Below are 23,124 nucleotides of genomic sequence, written 5' to 3' on the forward strand. Positions count from 1 at the left end.
CGCAACAGTTGGCTGTTCCAATAAAAGGCGGCAGTCGGCCAGCTGGCACGTAGAACGTATTTGGCGGCGGGAGAGTGAACAGCTGGGCATAAACAGTTTTCAACACAATTTGTAGTTTCTTTAAATTGTATAATAATGTTCTTATCTGGATATTTTCTTGTGTAATTAAATGACTTATATATATGCAAATCGTGATCTTGTTTTTATTGTGAAGGCAATATTGTTTGATACCGGTATTTTACGATAAGCGCGGCATCTCTGACAAAATTCGACTGGCACATTCGCACAGTGGAATAGTTCTGTAATTGTATATAGAAAATTCTATAGAATGGCCTTACACACGTACCCCAACTAAATGTATATGTGCATATACACAATCTCAAATCGAATATATATTTGAAAGCGTGTGTTTGGTGTAATTCAATACTTATATGGTTGAGCAGAAGTGCAAATTGGACTCATCTGCTCGATGTAAATAAATAAAAAGAAAACAAAATGCAAACAACAAAAGCAGATGAGCTACCTGAAAACCCACGCGAACGAAGTAATCCACTTTCAGAACTTATGCTATGGTGAGTCTGCAATCTTGACACAAATCCTGCTATAGACTTCTATGACAAGATATTTCGTGGCAGATTATTTGATATCATGAAATTTTTATGATAATGATTGTCTAGATATAACATTATCTTATCTTTAATAGTGTTAAAATAAAAAATTACTGTTTTTGTAAGTTGTTGAGGTATGTATGCAAATACATCCATACAAACATGTGTTTGACAATTGCTCGTCATTGTGACCTTGCATATACATACATACATAGATAATATTCGGATGCCTCTTATATGAAAACCAAATCTCTCAATTCTAGCAATCTAGTGAAATAGGACTACAATTTGTATTTATGTTTATTTCTTAACAGTCTCCATATTATACATCTTGTAATCTTTGTTTGAATTTATCTTTATATCCCTTTATGTTTGTCAACGTACAGCTTTGTCTTTCCGGTTTTGTTTAAGGGCCGCAAGAAGACATTGGAACAGTCAGATCTTTACCGGCCATTAAAAGAGCACAAGTCAGGTAAGTAAAGCAAATATCTCCTCAATGACAAGCATCTTAACCGTTTAAATTTATAAATATAACTAGCTCATGAACTAATTCTTAAGCCTCAGCTCATTTTCAAAGCAATTTTTCCTGAACATCCTGGTTCTGTTATCGACGATTTCGATACTATCGAATGACCTTACTATGTTTTTATTTACATATTTAAAATGAAGTACCTGTTGATTGTGGTAGACTCATTACAGTTCGATAGAAAATAATCTACGGTGATATTATCTAGATTTGCATTTGAATATATATATTTATTTTTGTGTTAACAGATACACTAGGCGATCGTTTGTGCGCAACTTGGGATGAGGAAGTTAGCCAACGATCGGCGCAGGGAAAACAACCACGATTGGGGCGCGTCGTGATTCGCGTATTTGGTTGGCATCTATTTGTAACTGGACTCCTTCTTGGAATCAGAGAGTTCGTTGTGAAGTAAGTAGATTTATCACGTTATCTTTTACCTTAGACAAATATTAATAATCTTATTCATCCTAGAGTAACTCAGCCAATTTGCTTATATGGTATTATGTCGTACTTTTCGAATGAGGATATAGACCCTTTAAAAGCACAACTGTATGCCGCGGGTCTTATCACTGCCTCTGTACTTTCTGTTGTCACTGGGCATCCGTTTATACTCGGTCTCCTCCATCTGGGCATGAAAATGCGTGTGGCTCTGTGTAGTCTGGTCTATAGAAAAGCATTACGATTGAGTCACACATCCTTAGGGGACACCTCGATAGGTCAGGTGGTGAACCTCTTGTCCAACGATGTGAGTCGCTTCGATGTGATCTTAATTAATGTTCATTTCTTATGGTTGGCCCCGCTGGAGCTGTTCGTGGTTACCTTTTTGATGTATCAAAAGGTAGGTAAATGAATAAATGTCCTAAATTTCTATTATAATACAAATAATTACAGATCGGCGTCGCGTCCTTCTTTGGAGTTGCTATAATGTTGCTTTTCCTACCCTTTCAAGCCTATTTGGCAAAAAAAACATCAGTGCTGCGTCTGATGACAGCATTGCGTACGGACGAACGAGTACGAATGATGAACGAATTTATCTCCGGCATTCAAGTAATCAAGATGTACGCCTGGGAGAAGCCTTTGGGCAAACTAGTCGAACTAATGCGTGGCAAGGAGATGAACTGCATCAAGAAAGTCAATTATATAAGAGGAGTCCTTATTGCCTTTGGCATGTGCCTATCCCGCACCCTTACCTTTGTCAGTCTGGTGGGCTTCGTGCTGCTAGAAAGCGTGTTGAATGCTAGCGACGCATTCTTTATCACAGCCTACTACAACCTGCTGCAGCGAGCGGTCACTAATTTCTTTCCACTGAGCATCACACAACTAGCGGAGATCAAGGTGTCAATCAAGCGCCTGGAGACGTTTATGCATAGAGAGGAGACTCAGGTCCTGGACAAATCTAACGCACTAACAGAATCAGACTATTCTAAAGAAGAGATCCTAAAAGAAAATGGAGTGCTGATAAGTAATGAAAATGGAAACAAAGCTCAGAAGGGTAACGATGAAGAGACCCTTGTTGAGTTCAACCAATTCCATGCCAAGTGGGATGTCAAAGCCACAGAAAATACTCTAACCAATATCAATCTAAAACTGGGTCGCCGACAACTGGTTGCAGTTATAGGACCCGTTGGCGCAAGCAAGTCGAGTTTGATCCAATCGATTCTTGGCGAGCTTCCTGCTGAAAAAGGCAGTGTTAAAGTCAGCGGCAGATTCTCCTATGCCGCGCAGGAACCCTGGCTCTTCACTGGCACTGTCCGCGAAAACATTCTCTTCGGATTAGCCCTGGACAAGCATCGTTATCGGACGGTGGTCAAGAAGTGTGCGCTAGAGCGAGATTTTGAACTACTTCCTCAAGGTGACAAGACGATCGTTGGCGAGCGAGGAGCTTCGCTCTCGGGAGGACAAAAAGCACGCATCAGCCTGGCCAGGGCTGTCTATCGAAGGGCGGACATTTACCTACTTGACGATCCACTCAGTGCTGTGGATACACATGTGGGTCGTCATCTGTTCGACCAGTGCATGAGAGGGTATCTTAAAAACGAGTTGGTTATATTGGTCACACATCAGCTGCAGTTTCTGGAGCACGCCGATCTCATTGTTATCATGGACAAGGGCAAGATCAGTGCAATGGGCACATATGCAACGATGCAGCACAGTGGCCTGGACTTTGCACAACTGTTAACCGATATAAATAAGGCCGATGAAAAGGCGGTGGGGGAACAGAAGGGCGATGCAGGCGACCATGTTAGTTTGCACTCAAAAACCAGCCGCCAAGCCTCACGCACTGACAGTTTCGCATCTCTGAGTTCTCTGGCAGACTCCGTTATACAGGACACAGCCCTGGTTCCGCAAGAGACTCGCGTTGAAGGCAAAGTCAGTTTAGGTCTCTATAAGGAATATTTTTCATCGGGCAGCGGTTGGGTCTTGATATTATTTATGATTGTTCTATGTATTGGCACACAAGTTGTCGTCTCAGCAGCGGATATATTTCTCTCCTACTGGTAAGTGTTATTTCAAAGAATTTCTTAACTGATTATAAGTATTTAATTTTTAGGGTTGACAAGACTAAAAATAACACGGACATCCTCAATAATGATCCCGTCGATATGTATTACTTCACAGCACTCAATGTAGCTGCAGTCGTACTCAGCGTAATGCGCCCAATTCTCTTCTATACAATGGCGAGGCGAAGCTCCATACAGTTGCACAATTCCATGTTCAGGGGCATTTCCAGGGCAGCTATGTATTTCTTTAATACGAACCCATCGGGTCGTATACTGAATCGTTTCTCCAAGGATCTGGGACAACTAGATGAAGTGCTGCCCACAATTATGCTGGATGTGCTGCAGATCTTTCTAACATTGGCAGGCGTCATTGTTGTCATCTGTATAACCAATCCATATTATCTAATACTAACTTTTGTATTAGGTGTCATCTTCTATTATCTCAGAGAATTCTATCTTAAGACGTCGAGAGATGTTAAACGTTTGGAGGCAGTTGCCAGGTCTCCCATCTATTCTCATCTGAGCACTTCACTTAATGGACTTACCACAATCAGAGCACTCGGCGCTCAGAAGGCACTAATAGCCGAGTTCGACAATCTTCAAGATCTACACAGCTCTGGCTACTACACTTTTCTGTCCACAAGTCGTGCTTTTGGTTACTATGTGGATTTCTTTTGTGCCTTATATACAATCATAATTGTACTTAACTACTTCATCAACCCACCTACCAAGCCTGGTGAGGTTGGGTTGGCTATTACCCAGGCCATGAGTTTGGCAGGAATGGTGCAGTATGGCATGACCCAATCCGCCGAACTAGACACCACAATGACAGCAGTGGAGCGCATATTGGAATATGATGATATTGAGCCTGAAGGCGAGTTCGAATCCCAACCAAGCAAAAAGCCCCCACCCACATGGCCAGAGCAAGGTCAAATTGTGGCTGACGATCTGAGTCTTCGTTACTCACCCGATCCTCAATCCAAGTATGTACTTAAGTCTCTCAACTTCGAGATCAAACCAATGGAGAAAGTGGGCATTGTGGGCCGCACAGGTGCAGGCAAGTCGTCACTCATCAACGCCCTATTCCGCCTGTCCTATAATGATGGCTCCATCATCATCGATAGCCGCAACACAAACGAGCTGGGACTTCACGATCTCCGCAGTAAAATTAGCATTATACCTCAGGAGCCAGTGCTCTTTACGGGTACCATGCGCTATAATTTGGATCCATTTGAGGAGTATAGCGACGCTAAGTTGTGGGATGCTCTGGAGGAGGTCAAACTGAAACCTGTCATCAGCGAATTTACAAATGGACTTCAGAGTAAGATTTCCGAGGGTGGCACCAACTTCAGTGTGGGGCAGAGGCAATTGGTATGCCTGGCGCGCGCTATTCTTCGCGAGAATCGCATTCTAGTAATGGATGAGGCCACAGCCAATGTGGATCCACAGACAGATGCGCTCATCCAGACGACTATCAGAAACAAGTTCAGGGAATGCACAGTGTTGACGATAGCCCATAGGCTGAACACAATTATGGACTCGGACAAGGTGATAGTCATGGATGCTGGTCAGATGGTCGAGTTTGGCTCGCCATACGAGTTGCTAACAGAATGCGAATCGAAGATCTTCCACAGCATGGTTATGGAGACGGGTCAGAGCAGTTTTGACAGTTTATTATCAGTTGCAGAAAAGGCTAGTATCTTCTCATATTAAATGCTCGTATTATAACATAAATAACGAATTCTATTATCCCATTATAGGCGCATTTGGAATCACAGAAGCTGAAAACTGCCTAGTACTAATTTCTTATTGTTTTAGTTAAGTCAAAATGAGATACTTAAAGTGTTATCGTGGCGATAATTTGAATATATACCAGAATCTTTAAAAATACAATGTGCCTTTCGTTTCAAATGGAAAAGTATGACAATCCAATTGAACCTTTATTCAATTCATAAACACTTAAATTTTCGGAACATTCAAAATGGAACTGAGACACATATTTAAACCTGACTTTGACCCAGTTGTGTCATCTTTACGTCCTTCTTCCAGTTGAGCATGGGCAGCATGGTCAGCGGTATGGCGCTCAGGAGTAGATTTGGTATGAACGAAAATGCGGCCAACAGCATGGGTACTCCATGGGCGATCAGCTGCTGGGAGAGTGACTCGCGCACATTGCGCCAGGAACCACTGTTGCGCACAAAGAAGAAAAAGTACAGACATAATACATCACAGATCAGGAACAAGCAGATAAAAATGCCGCACAGATTGTGGCGGACATAAGCACGGAAGGCGCACAAGCTGCTCATGATAATAATTAGGGGTATCATCACCTTCAGCATGTAGAGCAAAAAAATTAAAACCGTCGAGCAGTCCGAAACAAAGATGTGGGCAAAGCTCGTATCAAATGCACTGATATTGAGCAGATTTCCGGTGCCAATCATCGAGAAATAAGCGTAGACAAGTATGAGCACAGCATAGCGATAGATTTTGTTGATGTGATCCTCCGAAGATAAAGATTTGTCGGGTTTCGCCTCGTCCTCAACGCCCTCACTGTCTTCTGAATCTGTCAAATTCTTTTTTCCCGTGTCCACCTGCATGCCCAGCAGAAACTCGGTGCAGAGCAATTGCATAAATATCGACTCATAGCTGACGCTTAACAATGTGTATACGGTGCTCAAATTGAAGAGAATCAGCTGAACACGACGACGCGGTGTCTTCGTATTGCTGTAGGGTATAGAGATGAATGCATATAATACATAGAACCAGGCAGCGCCCTGCAGCACACAGTTGATCTCATTCTTGGAAAGGCGCTCATAGGCTAAATAGGTGGCCAACAGCAAGGCACTGCCATTGCTCAGCCAGACTCTACAGACATGTCGCTCGTTCATCAGCAGTGGACGCAGTATGGTCACGAGCATGCTCAGGAATAGCAATACTATTGAATTGCATCCAAAATCGGGGCGCTTCACCGTGAATCCGGTCAACAGGGCAACCACCGCGACCCACAGCCAAAATCGTAGCCTAGGTGCCCGGGTAAAGGCGTGTCCATTGTTTGCACAAACCACGATCAGATAGCCCAACGCGATGAGCGGCTTGAAGAAGTACGTGGCAATGAAAAGCACCACGGCAGCGCCGATCCAGGCCAGCTGAATGAGCGGAGCACGCATGCAGCTGTACTGCAAGCCCTGCTCCCGCAGAGCCAATGCCCACATGGGCACTGGCACCAATAGATAGAAACTGGTACTGCATGGGACGCTATGCAAAAAGCACGTCAGAGCCACGAGCAGCTCCATCATCAAGAGAATCAGATTTGCAATAGTGAACCATCCCCGTGTGGGCTCATGCTCGGCACGTCCCTGCTTGGCCAGCAGATAGTAGAACCAGCCCAGATAGGTTAGCATGCAGGCCACCACCAGTGGTATACGATAGTATAGTCTATAGTATTCTAGGCATTCCAATGCCGAATGTATCATCCTCTGGCTACACAGTATTGCCTCATTAAGACAGCCGCTCTGTATCTGGGTGAGGATCTGCTCATGAAAGTGTGCTATGCGATGTCTATCCAGGCGCTCAAATCGGGGCAGCCATTTCCAGATGTAGCTGCGCTCTTGCCTATTCAATACTTGTTCAACTTGCGCCAATATCTGGCGTGCATTCAGGTACATTGAGTGTGCCTCATATGTTCGGCTGACATTCATCATGCCCATGAGCAGCGTGGCCCGATTATTCAGTGGCGGCGGCAGTCCAATCAAAGCGGACATCAAAGGCGCGAGCTGTTCCTGCTTCAGCTCCTGGAATTGCATTGGAGTTCCATTTGTCTTCGCCGCGTAGATATCTTTAAAGGGAGACTCCAGTCGCTCGATACCTGCGCCCCAAAAGATGAATGGCATCTCAATCTCAAATAAACTGTCTTCGCCGTGATCACCTGCAAAATCAGTAACAATATCAGCCTTATTAACAACTCAATCCTGCTCAGCTTAAATCGATGCACAGTCTACCAATTACATAGTAAAAACTAACATGAACTTCATAACAAACAAAAAACTCTTTTATGATTATGGTAACCTACGACCTAATTCATATTGTAAATATGTAAAAGAGATCTGAGAAAAGAAGTAATTACCGTTATCGGTCATTCCATGATCGGATGTCAGAAGATACACCGTTCGCTGATCCCCGAAGTATTGTTCAAATAAATTATATAGCTGATTAATGACCGTCTCAGTATTATTGAGAGCCTTCAAAAACTCATCGCTGTTCGGCTTGAGCACAATCTCATTTCCAACGAGACTATTAAAATCCACAAGATAGACTGACGGCAGCGTCGAATTGTCAAATGATCCAGCCAAAAACTTACGCACTTTACTGTGCAACAACTTATGTGTAAACTTGTTTCCCGTGAGCTCCGATTCGGTATGCATATCCAAATACATTTCATGGTTTGGCAAATATTTTAAGAATTGCAATACAGACTTGGAGCCCCAAGCCCACGAGGCGCCCATCGTCCGATTAAATACCGTATCAAAAACGGAAGGATTTCTTTTGAAATTGCGCAAGGCTGCTGCAGCATCTTCCTGAAAGCCACCAAAGATGGAAATGTGGCCGGGACGACTCTCGGTTGGAGCACTTCCGTGCGATATACCAATCAGACCATGGTCCATAAATAGATGTTTCAAATTGGGTAGGACGTTCCATTTGTTGCTGTATAATGATTCAGCACGCAAGCCATCGATGAGAAATACAACCAGACGATCTGCTGGCGGTTGCAAGCCTAAAGAGCGATGTCCAACCTGTGGTTGCATTCCATTGATAACCGAGCTTTGGTAATAGATCAACGAAATATATCCAAGCAGCAATATATGCACCAACAGAGCCAAATATTTCCACATTTTCGAAAAATAACAATAAAAATAAGAAACAGTACTGTTTCTTCTATGACCTATTAATGATTGAGAGTTTTAATGGAATAATTCACATATGTAATGGAGCAATGCTTACTTGACTTGGAAATATCCCACAGCCTACTTTGATGGGTTAATTCTGAATGATTTTTTAATAACACAAGATTGCTGCCAAAACCATGTTAATATTTATTAGTAAAGCGTTCAAGATGGAGTCTGCAGTAACATACACTGAAAAATTCAGGTTTTTCAATTTGCCAATTTTATAATTTAATAAAGCTGTCCAACAAGAACTATTATTCATAAAATTTTTTGTTTCCATCCACATGCAGTAAATGCAGTTTTTAATTTTTGGTTGAAAACCCAATATATCCCAAATTTGAAGTCTAAAGAAACTTATGTAAATAATTAATTATTTCTGAGATACACTACTTTCCGATTTGCCGCGCCAATATACATATGTAACAAATTACTCTTTCAAATATACTTTATAATATATAAATAAAATAAATACTATGTACATGTATATAAATATTTACTTTTTAAAATCCATTAACTTTTAGCTTTTTCTTGTGTTTATAATTAATAACTGTTGGAGTAATATATTAGGTAAAAATATTTATAAACAAGTAAGAAAGCTCTAGTCGAGACTGCTCGACTACGAGATCCCCTGAACCCTTCGAGCAATAGCTAGTTTAATAATTTTTTTCGTATTTCTGCTTACACAAGAAACACGCACAAACACATACACACACACACCGAAATTGTGTAAAATGCATCTAAATATACATTCAAAATGTGGAGACTGTAGCTCCAAAGATTTAGGAGATATAATTTAAGAACTGATTTTCGATAAGGTTTTTTATCGATAAAAATAGATCGAGATGATTTATCGATTTTTAGTGATAAACTCCATATCCGCGCTGTAAATACGGACATTTAAAAAATTTGAAGTCTCTAGCTCTTATATCTTTTGAAATCGACGCGTTCATACATACGGCCTGTAACATACATTTCAACAAAACCATTATACCCTGATTTCCCATTGAAAATGGGTTCAGGGTATAAAAATAATACTTAATATCTAGACATGAGTTAGCTTAGAATTCTATATCTAGCTCGCCTAGAAAGTATTTACTCCATTTGACAACATTTGACAATTTATTTTATTTTTTGTTGGTATACTTTTCATTATGGGCATTACCTACTGGTATGCTTGCGCTGTGCAGTTGCTACTGCTGTTCTCCGTGTACGTCATCTACTTTCGGCGCACGCTGCTGAGTGGGTTGGAGCCACAGAAACCGTTGCTGGAAAAGCCGCCAGCCAATCGTTTGGTCATCTTTGCTGTCGATGGACTCAACGTGGAGTCATTCTTCGAGCAACGCTGCCGTAATGTGCCGCATCTGAAGCAGATATTTCTGCATCAGGGTCTGGTTGGTATAAGCCGTGCGCGTGTGACTAACAGATGCGACACTTTTACGACACTTTTCTCTGGCTGCCATAAGGATGTCCTGGAAGCAGTGCATAGAATACCCATTGACACAATCTTCAATCGGAGCGATTCCAGCCATGCCTGGTGCTCAGCGGAGCTGAAGGAGAACTTTCAAGGCGATAACACCAAAAAAATCGTCCTGGACGAGTGGACATTTAGGGCAGTGAAGACTCATATTCTAATAGCATCCCACCACATGCAGAACCTCACCGGTCAGGTATTCTTTATCCAGGCGCAGGGCCTTAACCTGCCCAATTTATATCGAACCTATCAGCAACACTTGAACTATACACAACGTGCCATTTGGGAGACTTACAACATATTTGAACGGGCTTTTCAGGATCAGCGCACTGCATATTTGCTGACCTCACGTCATGTGGGATCACCAGGTAAGCTGCCTCAATGTATGGAACTCATTAAACTTTTACCACTGATCATGTTCTAATAGGGGACAACAATACCAGCAACAACGGGGAGGTGCAGATGCCATTTGTATTATGGGGAGCAGGTGTGGCCAACTGCTCGACCCAACCAGGTCGCAGCTTTGTGGCCACTGAAGAGGGACAACGCCTACCGCTACACGTCCTGGACGCCAAACAGTTGGTCTCAGTCATGAGTGGTCTATTGGGTCTGCCGCTCCCAATGTACAATCGCGGCCAGCTGCCCGCGGGTCTGCTCAACACCAGTTTCCATGAAGCACATGCCACTTACTTGAATGCGCTACAGTTTGTCAACCTGGCGCAAACGGCACTAGGCCGACATCAACGTGGTCTCTTGACCAAGCTCCTACCCAGTCATAAGCTAAGCGACGTGAATATCCACAAATTCGTCAGCACGGCCGATTCGATGTGGCATCAGCAGCGGTACATCACGCTCACGGAGTACTGCAGTAGTTTCATGCCCAAGCTTCTGGAGTTGACCGACTACTATGTCCACTACTATCGCCAAGCGCTGCTTTGGGCCAGCGCCTTCGCCTTTCTGGGCTGGGTGCATCAGTTACGTGGCACGAAAGCCGGATCACAAAGTGTGCTAAATCTAATATTCGAGGCACTGGTGCGCCTGGTGTTCTTTCTGTTAATCATATTTGTGCTGTTGCAGCGTGTGCCCTGGCTCGTTAGTGGTATCCTCCTGCTGCCGACGCTCCTTTGGAGCTACAAAGGTGTATTTCATGAGGAATACTTAATATCGTATCGCCAGCTGATAATGTTCATGCTGTTCTCCATTTGCTGTTTTGTCGGATTCTTCTTTCGCAGCTTCATTGGACTCATCTACTTTGGATTTGCCTGCTACCATAATCGGAGCGCTTTTGCGCAGCGTTCACCAATCTGTGTCATCTGGGTTTTGCTTCTTTGTGCTCTCACAGCGCTATCGTGGCTGCCTCCGGCACTGGGCTATTGGCAAGGTAATTGGCTGCTCGGCAGCCTATTCATCACCGCAGTGCGTCCGTTTATTTGCAGCCCGCAGCAGATAAAGCGGCGATATTGCATTTTCAATGGACTGGTACTGCTCCTGGCTGGACTGCACGTCCTCTTCAGCTCGCAGGCGTGTTTACTTCAACTGATTGCTCGTGCATTCGCTTGCTATGTGTTTTTTCCACGTCAAAGACGGGACGGTGCGAAGCAGCTCCTCTTCGATTTGTGTACACTGTATGCGTTGCTTTCCACGTCCTATGAGCCACTGGTCATACAACTACTGGCCATGGAACTACAGTTGCAGCTGCGTCTCAACCAAGACATCGGAACGGGCATCAATCGGAAATCCACACTGGCAATGTATATACTAATTTATAGCTGCTACTCTTTGTTTGTCATTGGCAACATTGATGCAGTAGATCAATTTCGCTTCTACATGCGATTCACGGGTTTTGGTTTCTATTCGACGCTCATAAATGGACTTCTGATCACAATCAAAATTCTATTGCCGATCTTCCTTCTGCTATGCATCATTTGTGCGAACTGTAATATGACATGGCTAAGTCGACGGCACATTTTCTGTAGACTGCTCATCATGTGCAATTTCATGGCGATAATTGCTCTATTTCGAATACGTTCTGAAATTATCTCTTGGCAAGATTTGGTTCGAGTCATCCATTTTTTTATTGTGCAAGGATTACCATTTTTATTGCTGGTACTATGTCAACTGGCACACTATATGCTGGGCGATCATAGAAGAGAAAATTTTCAACTGCCGAAGTGGAATGTGCCCATCTATTAAAGATGCATTTTGCTTAAAATTATTTTTAATATTTAACGAACTAACATTTTGAATATTCGCGCTAAATAAACTGTTAATGCTCCTCACACAACCGATTCTGTTAATGTTACATGAACACCTGCGCCTCGCCTATCGAAATCTATGCAACACTGCTTTCGTACAAAGACCAACGAAATGTCATCGCTAAGTGCTCGGCTGTTCACTCGCGCAACACACGTAGCTCCCAAAAAAAATAATTGTATTTCTTGTGCAATTTTTGCTTAAAACACGTCAAAATAATTACAATTTGTGTGCCAAAGCAAAAAGTGCGGTTGAACAAGAAGCAAACGTGCTTTAACGCGTAAACAAGCAAATGAGAAACGAAAACAAGTGTCATTCCGATGGCTACCTCACCCTTCCCAGTTTGTATAAGAAATAAACAAAATCCAATTGGAAAATAGTGGTTCCACTCACACAATAAATGCAACACATTTGTGCGGGCGCAAAGTGTGTGCGTAAATGTGAAACAAAACGAATAACACAAGAAAGCATAGAAAGTTAAACGTGAAAACAACTATTGCGCATTCCACGGAAGCAGTTCAGTGGCAATAGGCAACAACAACAGCAACCAGCCAGAACCAGCAACTCGAAAGGTAAGCAAAAAGTGTACGTGAATGTGTATGACGGGAGCAAGCAGGCGACAGCGTCGCGTTAATAATAACAATCGCTTAGTATTGTACGCACACACAGGCAACCACAGCCGCCATAGTATCATACAGTGACACTTGCTTTTGGAGCGCTCAAGCAATATGGCAGCCAAGAGCAATGCTAGCACTGATGGTGGGTGGGCCGCAAACCGCCTGAGCTATGTTCATGTGAATGTGTTTGTGCGTGTCTCTTTGTGAGTGTGGGTGTATGTATTATATTACTCAATAAAACCTTCACAATTGACTTGGGCTAAGTAGACACCAATTTTCAAAATATGTGTTGCTGATAAGAATTGTAGTGATTCCAATTCGTCAGCCGCAATTCCCACCAGATTTTTGTCACAGCGACTTTCTTTTCGCCCTGCAGCTGCGCTGCATTTGCACTTTTATTTGCTCACTTGCGTAGTTGCTCACTCGCTTTTTGTTTTGCAATTAACCATTCAGTAGGTTATTAAAGTCAACTACATACACAGTTGCCTCAATTAGTTAGTCGCCTGTCATTAGCCACTCGAACTGACAATGCACTATGGGTCAAAAGCCCGATTTTTTGGAAAAAAGTCTTATTTTCAAGTTGAAAAAATTTACAATATTTTAATGCCAATCCATTAGGAATACCCTATATGTAAATGTTACATACTCAGAATTTCAACAGAGGCGCGATCTGCTAACAAAACTGCTGTTAAACAGAGCTGTTATGCATGACACGCACATTATCAAGTTTGTAAAAAACTTTATATGAATTTCAATGGCCAATTGAAATAAAAATAATGGCAATTAGATTCAAATTTTTAGTGGAAAGTATGGAATAGGGCTTGTTCTTTGTTTTTACGTGTTTATATTGTCCAAAATCTTTATGTGATGTGAGGTTTTGTGTAAGTCAAAAAGCTGTCTTTGACATCATTTAAAACAAAAATGTTTGTCTTTGATAAGAGATAACTTGTGTTTGTAGCATTTTGTAGCAATGAAACTACGCCCATTTTATAGAGTACTCAATTCCGAACTAAGACCTATAAGTTCAACGTGCACTTTTGCGCACTTTTTGCGCAATTTCATTTTTCAGCAACTAACCTCGTTTCAGATGAGGAAGACGAAATAAGCATGTCCGAAAGGCAGGACTTTTCAAATTTATAGGTTTATGGCATGCTAGCTTCAGATAATGAAGAATACGATGATTAACAATAAAAGAGATGTATTTTAATGTTATTTGTGCTTCAAATCATAAAATATAACCTTTTATTCCATGAAAAATTTTTTCCCCAACTTCTACATATAAAAACTATATGATATAGTTAACCGATATTGATAATTTTTTTACAGGGTCTTTAAAACATGACAACACACCTAATATATGAATTTGGTGTAAATAACTTAAGAAATAAAAAAGTTATGACAGCTAATAATATGAAAGAGGGGCGGTGCCACACCCATTTTTTCATCACAAACGCGTGTTGCGAACGAAAGTCAACTGCAAAAAGACAAATTTAATTATCTTGACTGGTTCAAAAGTTATTAATTAATTCCAAAAAAACGGGCTTTTGACCCATAGTGCAATGCTTACGTCTGAGTTGACATTTGAGTTGCATCTTCCGGTGTCCAATTGGAAGATCACTCTTATAAGAGGTCGCAAATCCATGTTACACTTCCCTCTTCATTTGTGTAACTTAAATTTGTTTCTATATTTGTATTCTATTTCCACTTAATAAACTTGATATTAATTTAAACAAGTTGAGCTTAAATGAATATTCGTATTTCAGAATAGGACCACTATCAGAGACATCACTGTATTGTAAATATTGTAATATACATTTGTTGTAACAGTTTATTTATATATCGCTAATTAGTTGAGTTCTTTGTTTACGTTTTATATTATAGATTACTATTTCCTTTTTACGTCCGTTGCTGACTAATTGAGTAAACATTATAAATGCCGTGCTCCTTCGTAAATTCTTTGATTTTGTATTTCACGTGCTGGTTTATATACATGCATACATATGTATATAACTCAAAAACAGTTGTGCCGGCTGTTCTGCCGTCTGTCCCTTTTGTGTGTCTTTCTAGCAATTTATTTAAAACCTTTTTGGCATTGCATAGACGATTTTTGAAATAGTTGCAATGGTTCCGTTATTTCGCACGCATCAAAAAAAACGAAGCGCCAGCTTGGATAAGCTCCTTCAGATAAACCGACCAAGGTGCGCATACAGAAAACCAAATAAGAACTCAAATCTTCAAGGTTTTATTATCTAAGTGAACCGCTGATAAGCAAACGTTATAAATAAACAATAAAAATCATATCTGTAGTTAGCTAAAGTCATGTATATATGAAATTTTAACATATACATATATGTATATATTTATGTGACTAATATGTGCTAAACGAAAAAAATATATATTGAGAGAATGATTGAGAAACCGTCAAAAATTACGTTGATCGCACTTAATTGCGCAGTTTTTCATTTTTACAAATACAAACATCAGATTATTAATGCAAATTGTCTTCGCTTTTTGTAGTTGGGTGCGCTCTACCTCTCTTTCGCTCTCTCTGTCTCTCTTATCTCAATATCGTAGCCCTCTCTCACAATCCACCTACACTTACCCTTACAAATATCTTAAGCTGTTTTTCTTTCATAATATACCTTGTTCCCATTCAAGAAAGTTTAATCGACTATAAAAAAAAAAAACAGAAAAAAAATTATTTTAAAATAAATAAGAAATGTCGAATATTCTGGTTTAATTGTGAAAATATTTTTTATATACTTTTTCCCATTTTAGAATATTAAAAAGTAGCGCTGTGTATAGGGCATCTACTTGTTGAGCACTCAGGTTAAATTGCTTTATTGTGGGCGTATGTTAGTGTTGTAATAATTTATGGATTTAGTTTGCAATCGTTCTGCGCAGCACAATTGACACAGATGGCAACGCCACCGCGAGCTTTGGATACCATCTCGCTGTGCTCCACCGTATCCAGTTGCCCCGATCGCAATGGTTTCTATGGCGGCTTTCAGCGCAGTGACAAACCCAAAGAGCCTTTGTCCAAGGCACAAATCATAGCGCGTGAAAAGAAATGGCTCTACATGATTGACAACTGGTCCATTTATATGTCCAAGAACTACAAAAAGGTTAGTATGCGATACTTAAGTGAATTAATTAAAATATTAATTACATTTTATTCCACTTCACATCATAGATACGTGACAGATGTCGTAAAGGCATACCTAAATCGGTGCGCCCAAAAGCTTGGTTCTATCTATCCGGCGCTTATTTGCTTAAGAAAAAGAATCCCGATGTCTATGAGGAGCTGCTGAAGAAGCCCGGCAATCCATCGACCATAGAGGAGATTAGAAAAGATAAACATCGTCAGTTCCCATTTCACGAAATGTTTCTCGACGAGGAGAAGGTGGGCCAAATCGAGCTATTCAATGTGCTCAAAGCCTATTCGATATATAATCCCAAGGTTGGCTTCTGTCAAGCGCAAGCGCCAATAGCCGCATTTCTATTGATGCATTTGCCTGCAGAGGATGCCTTCTGGGTATTCGTGAGCGTATGTGATGTGTAAGTCTCGCCACTCCTCATTTTGAGCTATGTAAAAACTCATACCTGTTTCTAGCTACTTGCAGGACTATTTTATACCTGGTCTCGAGGTGATACAAAATGATGCAGGCATCCTGGAGGGACTGCTTAAGAAAACCTGCCCACCCGTCTATCGTCACCTGCAGAAGCACAAAGTGGAGCCGCTGCTCTATATGACGGACTGGTTTCTGTGCGCCATGACACGCACTCTGCCCTGGGAGACGTTGCTGCGAGTCTGGGATTGCTTTCTTGCCGAGGGCATCCGAGTAATGTTTAAGGTGGCCTTGGTTATCATTGGTGCCTCACTCAGCCGACACAAGGTGCGCAAAACGTGCACTGGTCTGTGCGAAACACTAGAGGTGCTACGCTCCCCGCCCGAGCATATCATGGAGGAGGAGTTCATCATCAACAATATGATGCGGCTCAACTTGCGTGTGGAAGACTTCCAAATCGAGCATACCCGTCAAAAGGCGCGTCGCGCCAAACAAAAGGCACAACAGGATGGGTTAGCTTCTGGAGGAGGCGCCAGCAGCAGCAGCAGAAGGAATATGCCCACGCTGTGAGGCTGCAAACATAAAAATAATAAAAACAGAACCATTTACTATTACTTCTACAACAAAGAGAAACCAATTGTTACTAAACACACACACACACACTCAATGCATGAGTTTTGTATCAATTCTTAGGCAAAGTCGAATAGTGAGACAGGCGTGCACAAAAGAGAAAGGAACTGACAAATTGCAAGCTTCGAAACGATAATGGGGTAAACCACAAAGGAAAACTGTTTAAAGAACAGTCAATTAGATAACGTTCATTCCATGCGCAAACGAAAAGTATTTGGCAAAAGAAACAAACAAAAATGAAAAACAGCAAAAGTTTTGTTTTATATTGAATAAGAAAACGATTTTTGTTCTAATTTGTATTTTTATATATTTTATTATTATTTAAATAGTTGCAATTATTACATGCGTGCAATTTGTTTATGCTTTTCAAAAGTATTCATTATTATTTATTGTATTACATAACATTAAACGAAATACACAAAAATGAAATAAATTTTAGATTTAGGATTCTATTAAACAATACATATCGTATTATTATCGTACTAAATTGGATCACATTGCACTGTCAGCTGCTCGATATGTCTGGCATTAAAATGTATATAAATAGGTATATCAATATACATATTTTATTACTTTTCAAATTGTTTGTCTTTTTTCTTTCTTTTTTATTTATTTTTTTTTTTTTTACTCGTGTTTGCCAAATTACAAACATCGTTGATAAATACATATACACGCAGTAAAAATTCAAGGAAAAGAAAACACTTTTGGGATGTTATATGGGTTTTTAGTCGAAATTAATAATAAACGAAAATACTATTACTAATTAATAATAACTCGTGTCAATTAATATTCTATAAATAATTCGAGTACCTAAGCCCCTCGCCCGATCGGCTGTATGTCATTGAAGTAGTATGTACTGTGCTTACCCTCATTGATAGTAATTTTCGATTTATAATCTTATCAGAATATTTGTAGCCATCATCTCACTTTGAATCTTTTAGATGTTTAACAGAATGTTAAGAGGTACTCGGGTAATATTAGAGTGGACGAATGTATCGCTCCAATTGGTCGAATGATATTCTGCAGTTTTGAGCCAAGTTTGATTCAATAGAGAAACACAAACAATTTTTTGTCATATTCAATTTTCTTATTTATTTTCAGTATATTAACGAAAGGCTAAAGTTAAAACTAAAAAGGGGCGGGTACAAGTTTAAAGCTGCTAAAAATCACTAAAAAGAGAAAAATACAATCTGTACTCCCCATTTGAAGGAAATAGTCAATTACATAAAATTTGAATTCGTTTTGGAATAAAAAGAATAAATTTTCCTAGAGATATAATTTAATTTAATGTTAAATATTAAGTTGCTAATTTTTTTCTGATTTGTGTTTCTAGAACTAATCCAAATAGAGACCAATCATTGTAAAATGAGATACTAGTTAATTGTCATCGAACAAATAACTATAAATTAGGACAAAGTATAGATTGTACATTGTCAATATATGAATTATTTATGTATCAGTAGCTAATTCAGAAATCTCATAATAATTTCACGGTTAGCTTGTAATGTAATGTATATCTGTATGTGGTACTCGACTGGGAGATTAGGGCATGGTGATAAATAATAAATAGTTGCAGTGTTATTTATAATCTACTTAAGTAATTAAATGAGAATTCTTAAGGAAATTTCAATTCTTATGTGAGTTGTATAACCATAAACTATCTATAAATACTTATGTTCAGCTAGATATATCATTATATGTAGTTATAGAGATTTTAAATTGTAAATGGGGTCTCCTATTGGCAGACTTGCAGATTCTGTTGTACACTGGGCTGGCAAGATTTGGCCAGTGTTTCTGTTTAACCTAGCAGATACTGTTCCTCAAACTCCATATCCTCTGCAGCATCGTCTAGCAAATGCGGCGGCAGCGGCATATAGAGTCCGCTATCAGTTGCTTCTCCGCCAACAGCCAGCTGCTGACTATCTTCCTCCTCGTCCAATAGCACTTGCATTTGCTTGTCCTGCGCCACCACATCCGGATGTACGTCGCGTATGTGCTGTTGCAGTTCACGCATACTGTGTAATCCGGCAGCCGCCACACCATGACTTACCCCATCCGGCAACTGCTGTTCGCATAGCTGGCAGCGTATATATGCGGCATAGGGCAAATGCTGGAAGCGATGCTGCTGCAGCACTCTCAGCTGCTTCGTTTGCAACTGCTCTTCACAGTCCGTGCAGCGATACAATTCGTCGCCCAGCTTGCGCATGTGCAGCATCTCCCGCTTGCCTAGACCATGATGGATGTTAATGTGCTCTCGCCACAGAGCTTTGCTGCTAGTGGTGAACCCATCACCGCATTGAGGACACATCAAGCGATATGTCGCGACATCGAGTGTCTCTTTTGCGAGCATGGGAGGCGGCCTGTCTGACTGATCCGTTGTATCTTCATCATTCTCCTGGCCAGTCAATGGCTTGTTGTCGCAACGATTAGTGTCGCGGTTCAAGTGCTTGAAGAACATTTGCTTGCGAACAAACTCCCCGGAGCAGGTCAAGCACTTGAAGGAGCGATAAGGCAGATGTCGGAACTTGTGCGACTGTAGCTGCCCAATGGCGCCCTTAGTGTGCGTCACTGTCACACGCTTATAGCACTCCAGGCACAGATAGTGATGAATGTCAATCTGGCGAAAATTCAAGCCTAGCCGACTATTGTAGTTGTGTACCTCAACGATGTGCTTGCGCCAAAAGGCGTGCGAGTCAAAGTTCTTATTGCACTTGGGACAAAAATAGGTGATGAAGTCCAGATCCACGGCATTGTGATACGATATACTATCCTCCAATGTGTTGAGTCCAGCAGGTCTCGTCGGCAACACGCCCGGCTGTGGCTTGAGCGTGCGACTGCTACTGGGAGTAGGTGAGGCAGAAGCTGAGCAGGTGGCAGCAGTTGCTTGCGTATCCCCATCCTTATCTTTATGCTTGTGCTGCTCGTGGCCATTCTGGGACTTTTGGTGCTGATCACGCCAAGATGAGGGCTCCCGTTCATAGATGTTGTGCCGCGTGCGCAGATGCGCTGCGATGTTGGGCTTGTGATTGTAGCAGGTGCCACACACCAGGCACTTCAGATACAGCCGATAAGGCAAATGACGAAAATGATGATCCTGCAAGCCTTTCAGCTTAGAATTGCACACAACATCCTTACAAAGGGTGCACTGATAGCGATATTTGTCCAGCTGGCGCATATTTAAATACTGCCGTTTGTCGAAGTTGTGCTCTTCGTTGATGTGGCGACGCCACTCGAACTGAGTCTTGTAGGCCTTGCCGCACGACGGGCACAGGAATATATAATTCTGCTCTATGGTGGAAGCTCCCGAGGTGTTCTTTACAGGCAAACTAGCTGCAGTGGTTGAAACGGCAACCGGCACTGCAGCAGCCTCCTCCGTGGGCTCCGCATTGTCAAACTTTTTGGCACTGTATTGCGTGTCCATAAAATCATGTTCCTCGCTGATGTGCGTCTTTAATGCGATCTGTGTGGCAAATAGCGAGCCACAGTCTACGCATTTATAACGATTCGGATTAGGAATTGGTGCAGGAGCGACAGCAGTCGGTGCTTGTGGCTGGCGACCCATTAAGCCACTGGTGCTGCCTAGAGCGTAGTCATCGTCGTCCGCTTGCATTTGCTCGCCGAAATCATTCTCATCATTTATATTGTTGTTACTAGGCGGTGATTGCTCCTCATCCAAATATATAATCTCATATGTCTCATTGGCCACGGTGACGATTTGCTTGCGCGGCGTGTGTGATTTGTTTGGCGTTAATGGTGCAACACCTGCTCCTGATCCAACCACTTTGCGCGGCTCGTAGCCCACACGATGGTATGTTGCCAAGTGTTTGACAAGACCCTTTCTGTCCGTGTAGGACTTATGGCATTTGCGGCATCGCGCGTACGCCTTGTAGGGCAAATGTGTTATTCTGTGCTGCTGGGCATTCTGTATGCCATAGGCATTTGTTATGATCTTCTCGCATTCGGTACACTTCAATTGGCGATCGTTGATCACCTCGAAATTCAACTTGGTCAGATCATTCATGCCATGCACTTGTACAACATGGGTGCGCCAATGCTTCTTCTCTATAAACTCTCTGCCGCACTGCGGACAAAGATAATCAATATGAGGTTCGTACATATCATCGCTACCGATACGACCACCACGACGAGGCACATCGTCCCAATGCAATGAAGTCTCATCATCGCAACCAATGCCAGGATTCTCCTCACACTCATCACCCACACTGGATATAGCCAATGGCTGCTGTTGCTCCTCCTCCTCGTTCTCAGGCATTAAGGTTTCCAAATTATGCTGTTTAAGAAGATGCGTCATAACTTCATGATGCTCTGTAAAACCCTTATAGCACAGCTTGCAACGCATCCACTCCGGTTGTGGCAAGTGGCTGAACTTGTGTGTGCGCAGTGTCTTAATGGTGTTCGGGATAACAAACTGAATAGAGAAAAAATATGGCAATATAAAGCAATCTCTGATATAATCATACCAAGTCTCACCTGCTTGCACTCGAGGCACTGCATTTGCATATCCACGCAGCGAAAGTTCAGCCCCCTTCGACTGACGTAATCGTGTACAAACTCAATGTGCTGACTCCACTGGGCGTGCGTATCACAATCGGTGCCACAATCCGGACACATATAGTGTATATAGTCCTCGCAAATATCCGCTGCACCACTGCCATTGGCTCCCACAGAAGTGGTACGCTTCTTTACAGCCGCTTGGTTGGAACTGTGACTGTACTCATCATCGAAATCATGATGGGACTCTTGAGCTGCCTTCGCGCTGCCTTCTGTTTCCAACACCTCGTTTTTCACCTCAATGCCGTCGTCGTCATGAGCCTGTCCGTAATGTTCGCGGTGCTGCTCGATGCGCGGCTCACGAACACGCGTCTTGCGTCCGGCACTCAGTTTGCCACCACGCATCATGGCCACCACTTCATCACAGTGCACCATTCGAAGATGTACCATCAGGTCCTGCCTGTATTTGTACTCGCGCTTGCATATGTGGCACTTGGTGCACCTAAATGGCAAATGTGTGAACTTGTGCTTTAGCAAATTCTCTCTGCTGTGCATCGCGATGCGCTTGTTGCACTCCAAGCAGCGGTGATACAACTTGTCAATGGCCACGAAATTGAGACCTCGTCGGGTATTGTACTGATGCATCTGGTTCATATGACGCTTCCACATGTCCTGCTGCCTATACTCTGCGCCACAGGCGGGGCATATATAAGTAACGCCGAGTTCATAATTGATGGGCACGCCGTTCTCATCGGTGGCATTGATCTGTGAGGTTGTTGGCCGTGTGGACGGTGTACCTGCACCGCCACGAGCCATCATAGGCTGAGAGCTAAACGACGCTGGCAACGACTGGCGGTGCTGGGGTCGGATGGCCGGACCCGTTGGCATTGGGGGTTGCAGGGAGACAGCCGTTTGTCTGGGCAACGGTTCCAGTTCTGGTTCCGCAATGTTAACAATAGGCTCTAGCTCAAAATCAAATATGGCATCGTCATCGGGCTCGTGTCCTTTTTGTTTGCTGCCCCTTTCGTCGGCCGAGCCCTCATCCTCTTCAGCCTCCTGTTCTTCCTCGTCCTCTTCTCCCATAAACTCGTCTGCCAGCGCGTTATCGCCATTATTATGGCCCTCCATCTCACCACCGCCTTCGTCAAAATCTGCTGAAAACATTGACGTCCACAGATCCATACCTTCCATTTTTGGGAAGCTGTTTGCAGCTCGTGCGTGTGTGTGTGCCGTTTTATGAGAACTAGTTTTTGTATTCAAATCTTAATCACGAACTTTCGACACCATTTTATTTGTACAATCTTCCTTGTAATACCTATGTTGTTCTCGTACACACGACCATTTAAACTTATATTTTATTTCCTTCATTTTACTCTAGTGATTGGCATTTTTATATTGCGAAAATTCAAAATGAATCTTTTTTAGTCTGCAAAAATCAGAGCCATTTTGTTTGCGGCGTTGCAGAGTTGCAAGCCGCTTATAATCGGTTTGTTG

General features: G+C 42.1%; 5 protein-coding genes across 7 annotated transcripts; 3 read left to right on the top strand and 2 right to left on the bottom strand.

The window, feature by feature from the left end:
• The first annotated feature begins 38 nt into the window (after positions 1–38).
• LOC6574519 (probable multidrug resistance-associated protein lethal(2)03659) lies at positions 39–5,525 on the top strand. The gene is made up of 7 exons (XM_002000526.4): positions 39–572; positions 995–1,080; positions 1,383–1,542; positions 1,606–1,972; positions 2,026–3,632; positions 3,686–5,327; positions 5,396–5,525. Exons 1-7 carry the CDS (start codon positions 496–498, stop codon positions 5,429–5,431), a joined length of 3,975 nt encoding a protein of 1,324 aa, XP_002000562.1. The 5' UTR covers positions 39–495; the 3' UTR covers positions 5,432–5,525.
• A 5-nt stretch (positions 5,526–5,530) lies between these two features.
• Positions 5,531–8,606, bottom strand: LOC6574520 (GPI ethanolamine phosphate transferase 1). Its single transcript, XM_002000527.4, has 2 exons — positions 7,759–8,606; positions 5,531–7,560 (listed from the first exon to the last, which is right to left on the bottom strand). The coding sequence occupies exons 1-2, from the start codon at positions 8,522–8,524 to the stop codon at positions 5,636–5,638; spliced, it is 2,691 nt and encodes an 896-aa protein (XP_002000563.1). The 5' UTR covers positions 8,525–8,606; the 3' UTR covers positions 5,531–5,635.
• A 1,036-nt stretch (positions 8,607–9,642) lies between these two features.
• Positions 9,643–12,333, top strand: LOC6574521 (GPI ethanolamine phosphate transferase 1). Its single transcript, XM_002000528.4, has 2 exons — positions 9,643–10,417; positions 10,477–12,333. The coding sequence occupies exons 1-2, from the start codon at positions 9,730–9,732 to the stop codon at positions 12,240–12,242; spliced, it is 2,454 nt and encodes an 817-aa protein (XP_002000564.1). The 5' UTR covers positions 9,643–9,729; the 3' UTR covers positions 12,243–12,333.
• A 79-nt stretch (positions 12,334–12,412) lies between these two features.
• LOC6574522 (TBC1 domain family member whacked) lies at positions 12,413–17,355 on the top strand. Of its 3 annotated transcripts, none has more exons than XM_015167489.3 (4): positions 12,413–12,874; positions 15,698–16,044; positions 16,113–16,477; positions 16,533–17,355. In XM_015167489.3, exons 2-4 carry the CDS (start codon positions 15,838–15,840, stop codon positions 17,056–17,058), a joined length of 1,098 nt encoding a protein of 365 aa, XP_015022975.1. In that variant the 5' UTR covers positions 12,413–12,874; positions 15,698–15,837; the 3' UTR covers positions 17,059–17,355. The 3 variants fall into 3 exon arrangements, with proteins under 3 accessions (XP_015022975.1, XP_015022974.1, XP_002000565.1); XM_015167488.3 differs by having other exon boundaries at positions 15,804–16,044; XM_002000529.4 differs by having other exon boundaries at positions 15,824–16,044.
• An 828-nt stretch (positions 17,356–18,183) lies between these two features.
• LOC6574523 (zinc finger protein Xfin) lies at positions 18,184–23,084 on the bottom strand. Its single transcript, XM_002000530.4, has 2 exons — positions 21,610–23,084; positions 18,184–21,547 (listed from the first exon to the last, which is right to left on the bottom strand). Exons 1-2 carry the CDS (start codon positions 22,819–22,821, stop codon positions 18,917–18,919), a joined length of 3,843 nt encoding a protein of 1,280 aa, XP_002000566.2. The 5' UTR covers positions 22,822–23,084; the 3' UTR covers positions 18,184–18,916.
• Positions 23,085–23,124: the final 40 nt, after the last annotated feature.

The sequence above is a fragment of the Drosophila mojavensis genome, unplaced genomic scaffold, assembly GCF_018153725.1.
Source record: "Drosophila mojavensis isolate 15081-1352.22 unplaced genomic scaffold, ASM1815372v1 contig_231, whole genome shotgun sequence".
NCBI classification, from domain to species: domain Eukaryota; kingdom Metazoa; phylum Arthropoda; class Insecta; order Diptera; family Drosophilidae; genus Drosophila; species Drosophila mojavensis.

Excerpts from the sequence above, each read along its gene's own strand:
- LOC6574520 (XM_002000527.4), bottom strand. The coding sequence starts at position 8,524 with ATGTGGAAATATTTGGCTCTGTTGGTGCATATATTGCTGCTTGGATAT. Across the intron at positions 7,561-7,758 it reads TCATGGAATGACCGATAACG|GTGATCACGGCGAAGACAGT; the intron begins GTAATTACTTCT and ends CTGATTTTGCAG.
- LOC6574519 (XM_002000526.4), top strand. The coding sequence starts at position 496 with ATGCAAACAACAAAAGCAGATGAGCTACCTGAAAACCCACGCGAACGA. Across the intron at positions 1,543-1,605 it reads ATCAGAGAGTTCGTTGTGAA|AGTAACTCAGCCAATTTGCT; the intron begins GTAAGTAGATTT and ends TATTCATCCTAG. Across the intron at positions 5,328-5,395 it reads TATTATCAGTTGCAGAAAAG|GCGCATTTGGAATCACAGAA; the intron begins GCTAGTATCTTC and ends ATCCCATTATAG.
- LOC6574522 (XM_015167489.3), top strand. The coding sequence starts at position 15,838 with ATGGCAACGCCACCGCGAGCTTTGGATACCATCTCGCTGTGCTCCACC. Across the intron at positions 16,045-16,112 it reads TGTCCAAGAACTACAAAAAG|ATACGTGACAGATGTCGTAA; the intron begins GTTAGTATGCGA and ends TTCACATCATAG. Across the intron at positions 16,478-16,532 it reads TTCGTGAGCGTATGTGATGT|CTACTTGCAGGACTATTTTA; the intron begins GTAAGTCTCGCC and ends ACCTGTTTCTAG.
- LOC6574521 (XM_002000528.4), top strand. The coding sequence starts at position 9,730 with ATGGGCATTACCTACTGGTATGCTTGCGCTGTGCAGTTGCTACTGCTG. Across the intron at positions 10,418-10,476 it reads ACGTCATGTGGGATCACCAG|GGGACAACAATACCAGCAAC; the intron begins GTAAGCTGCCTC and ends ATGTTCTAATAG.
- LOC6574523 (XM_002000530.4), bottom strand. The coding sequence starts at position 22,821 with ATGGAAGGTATGGATCTGTGGACGTCAATGTTTTCAGCAGATTTTGAC. Across the intron at positions 21,548-21,609 it reads AGTGCCTCGAGTGCAAGCAG|TTTGTTATCCCGAACACCAT; the intron begins GTGAGACTTGGT and ends TTCTCTATTCAG.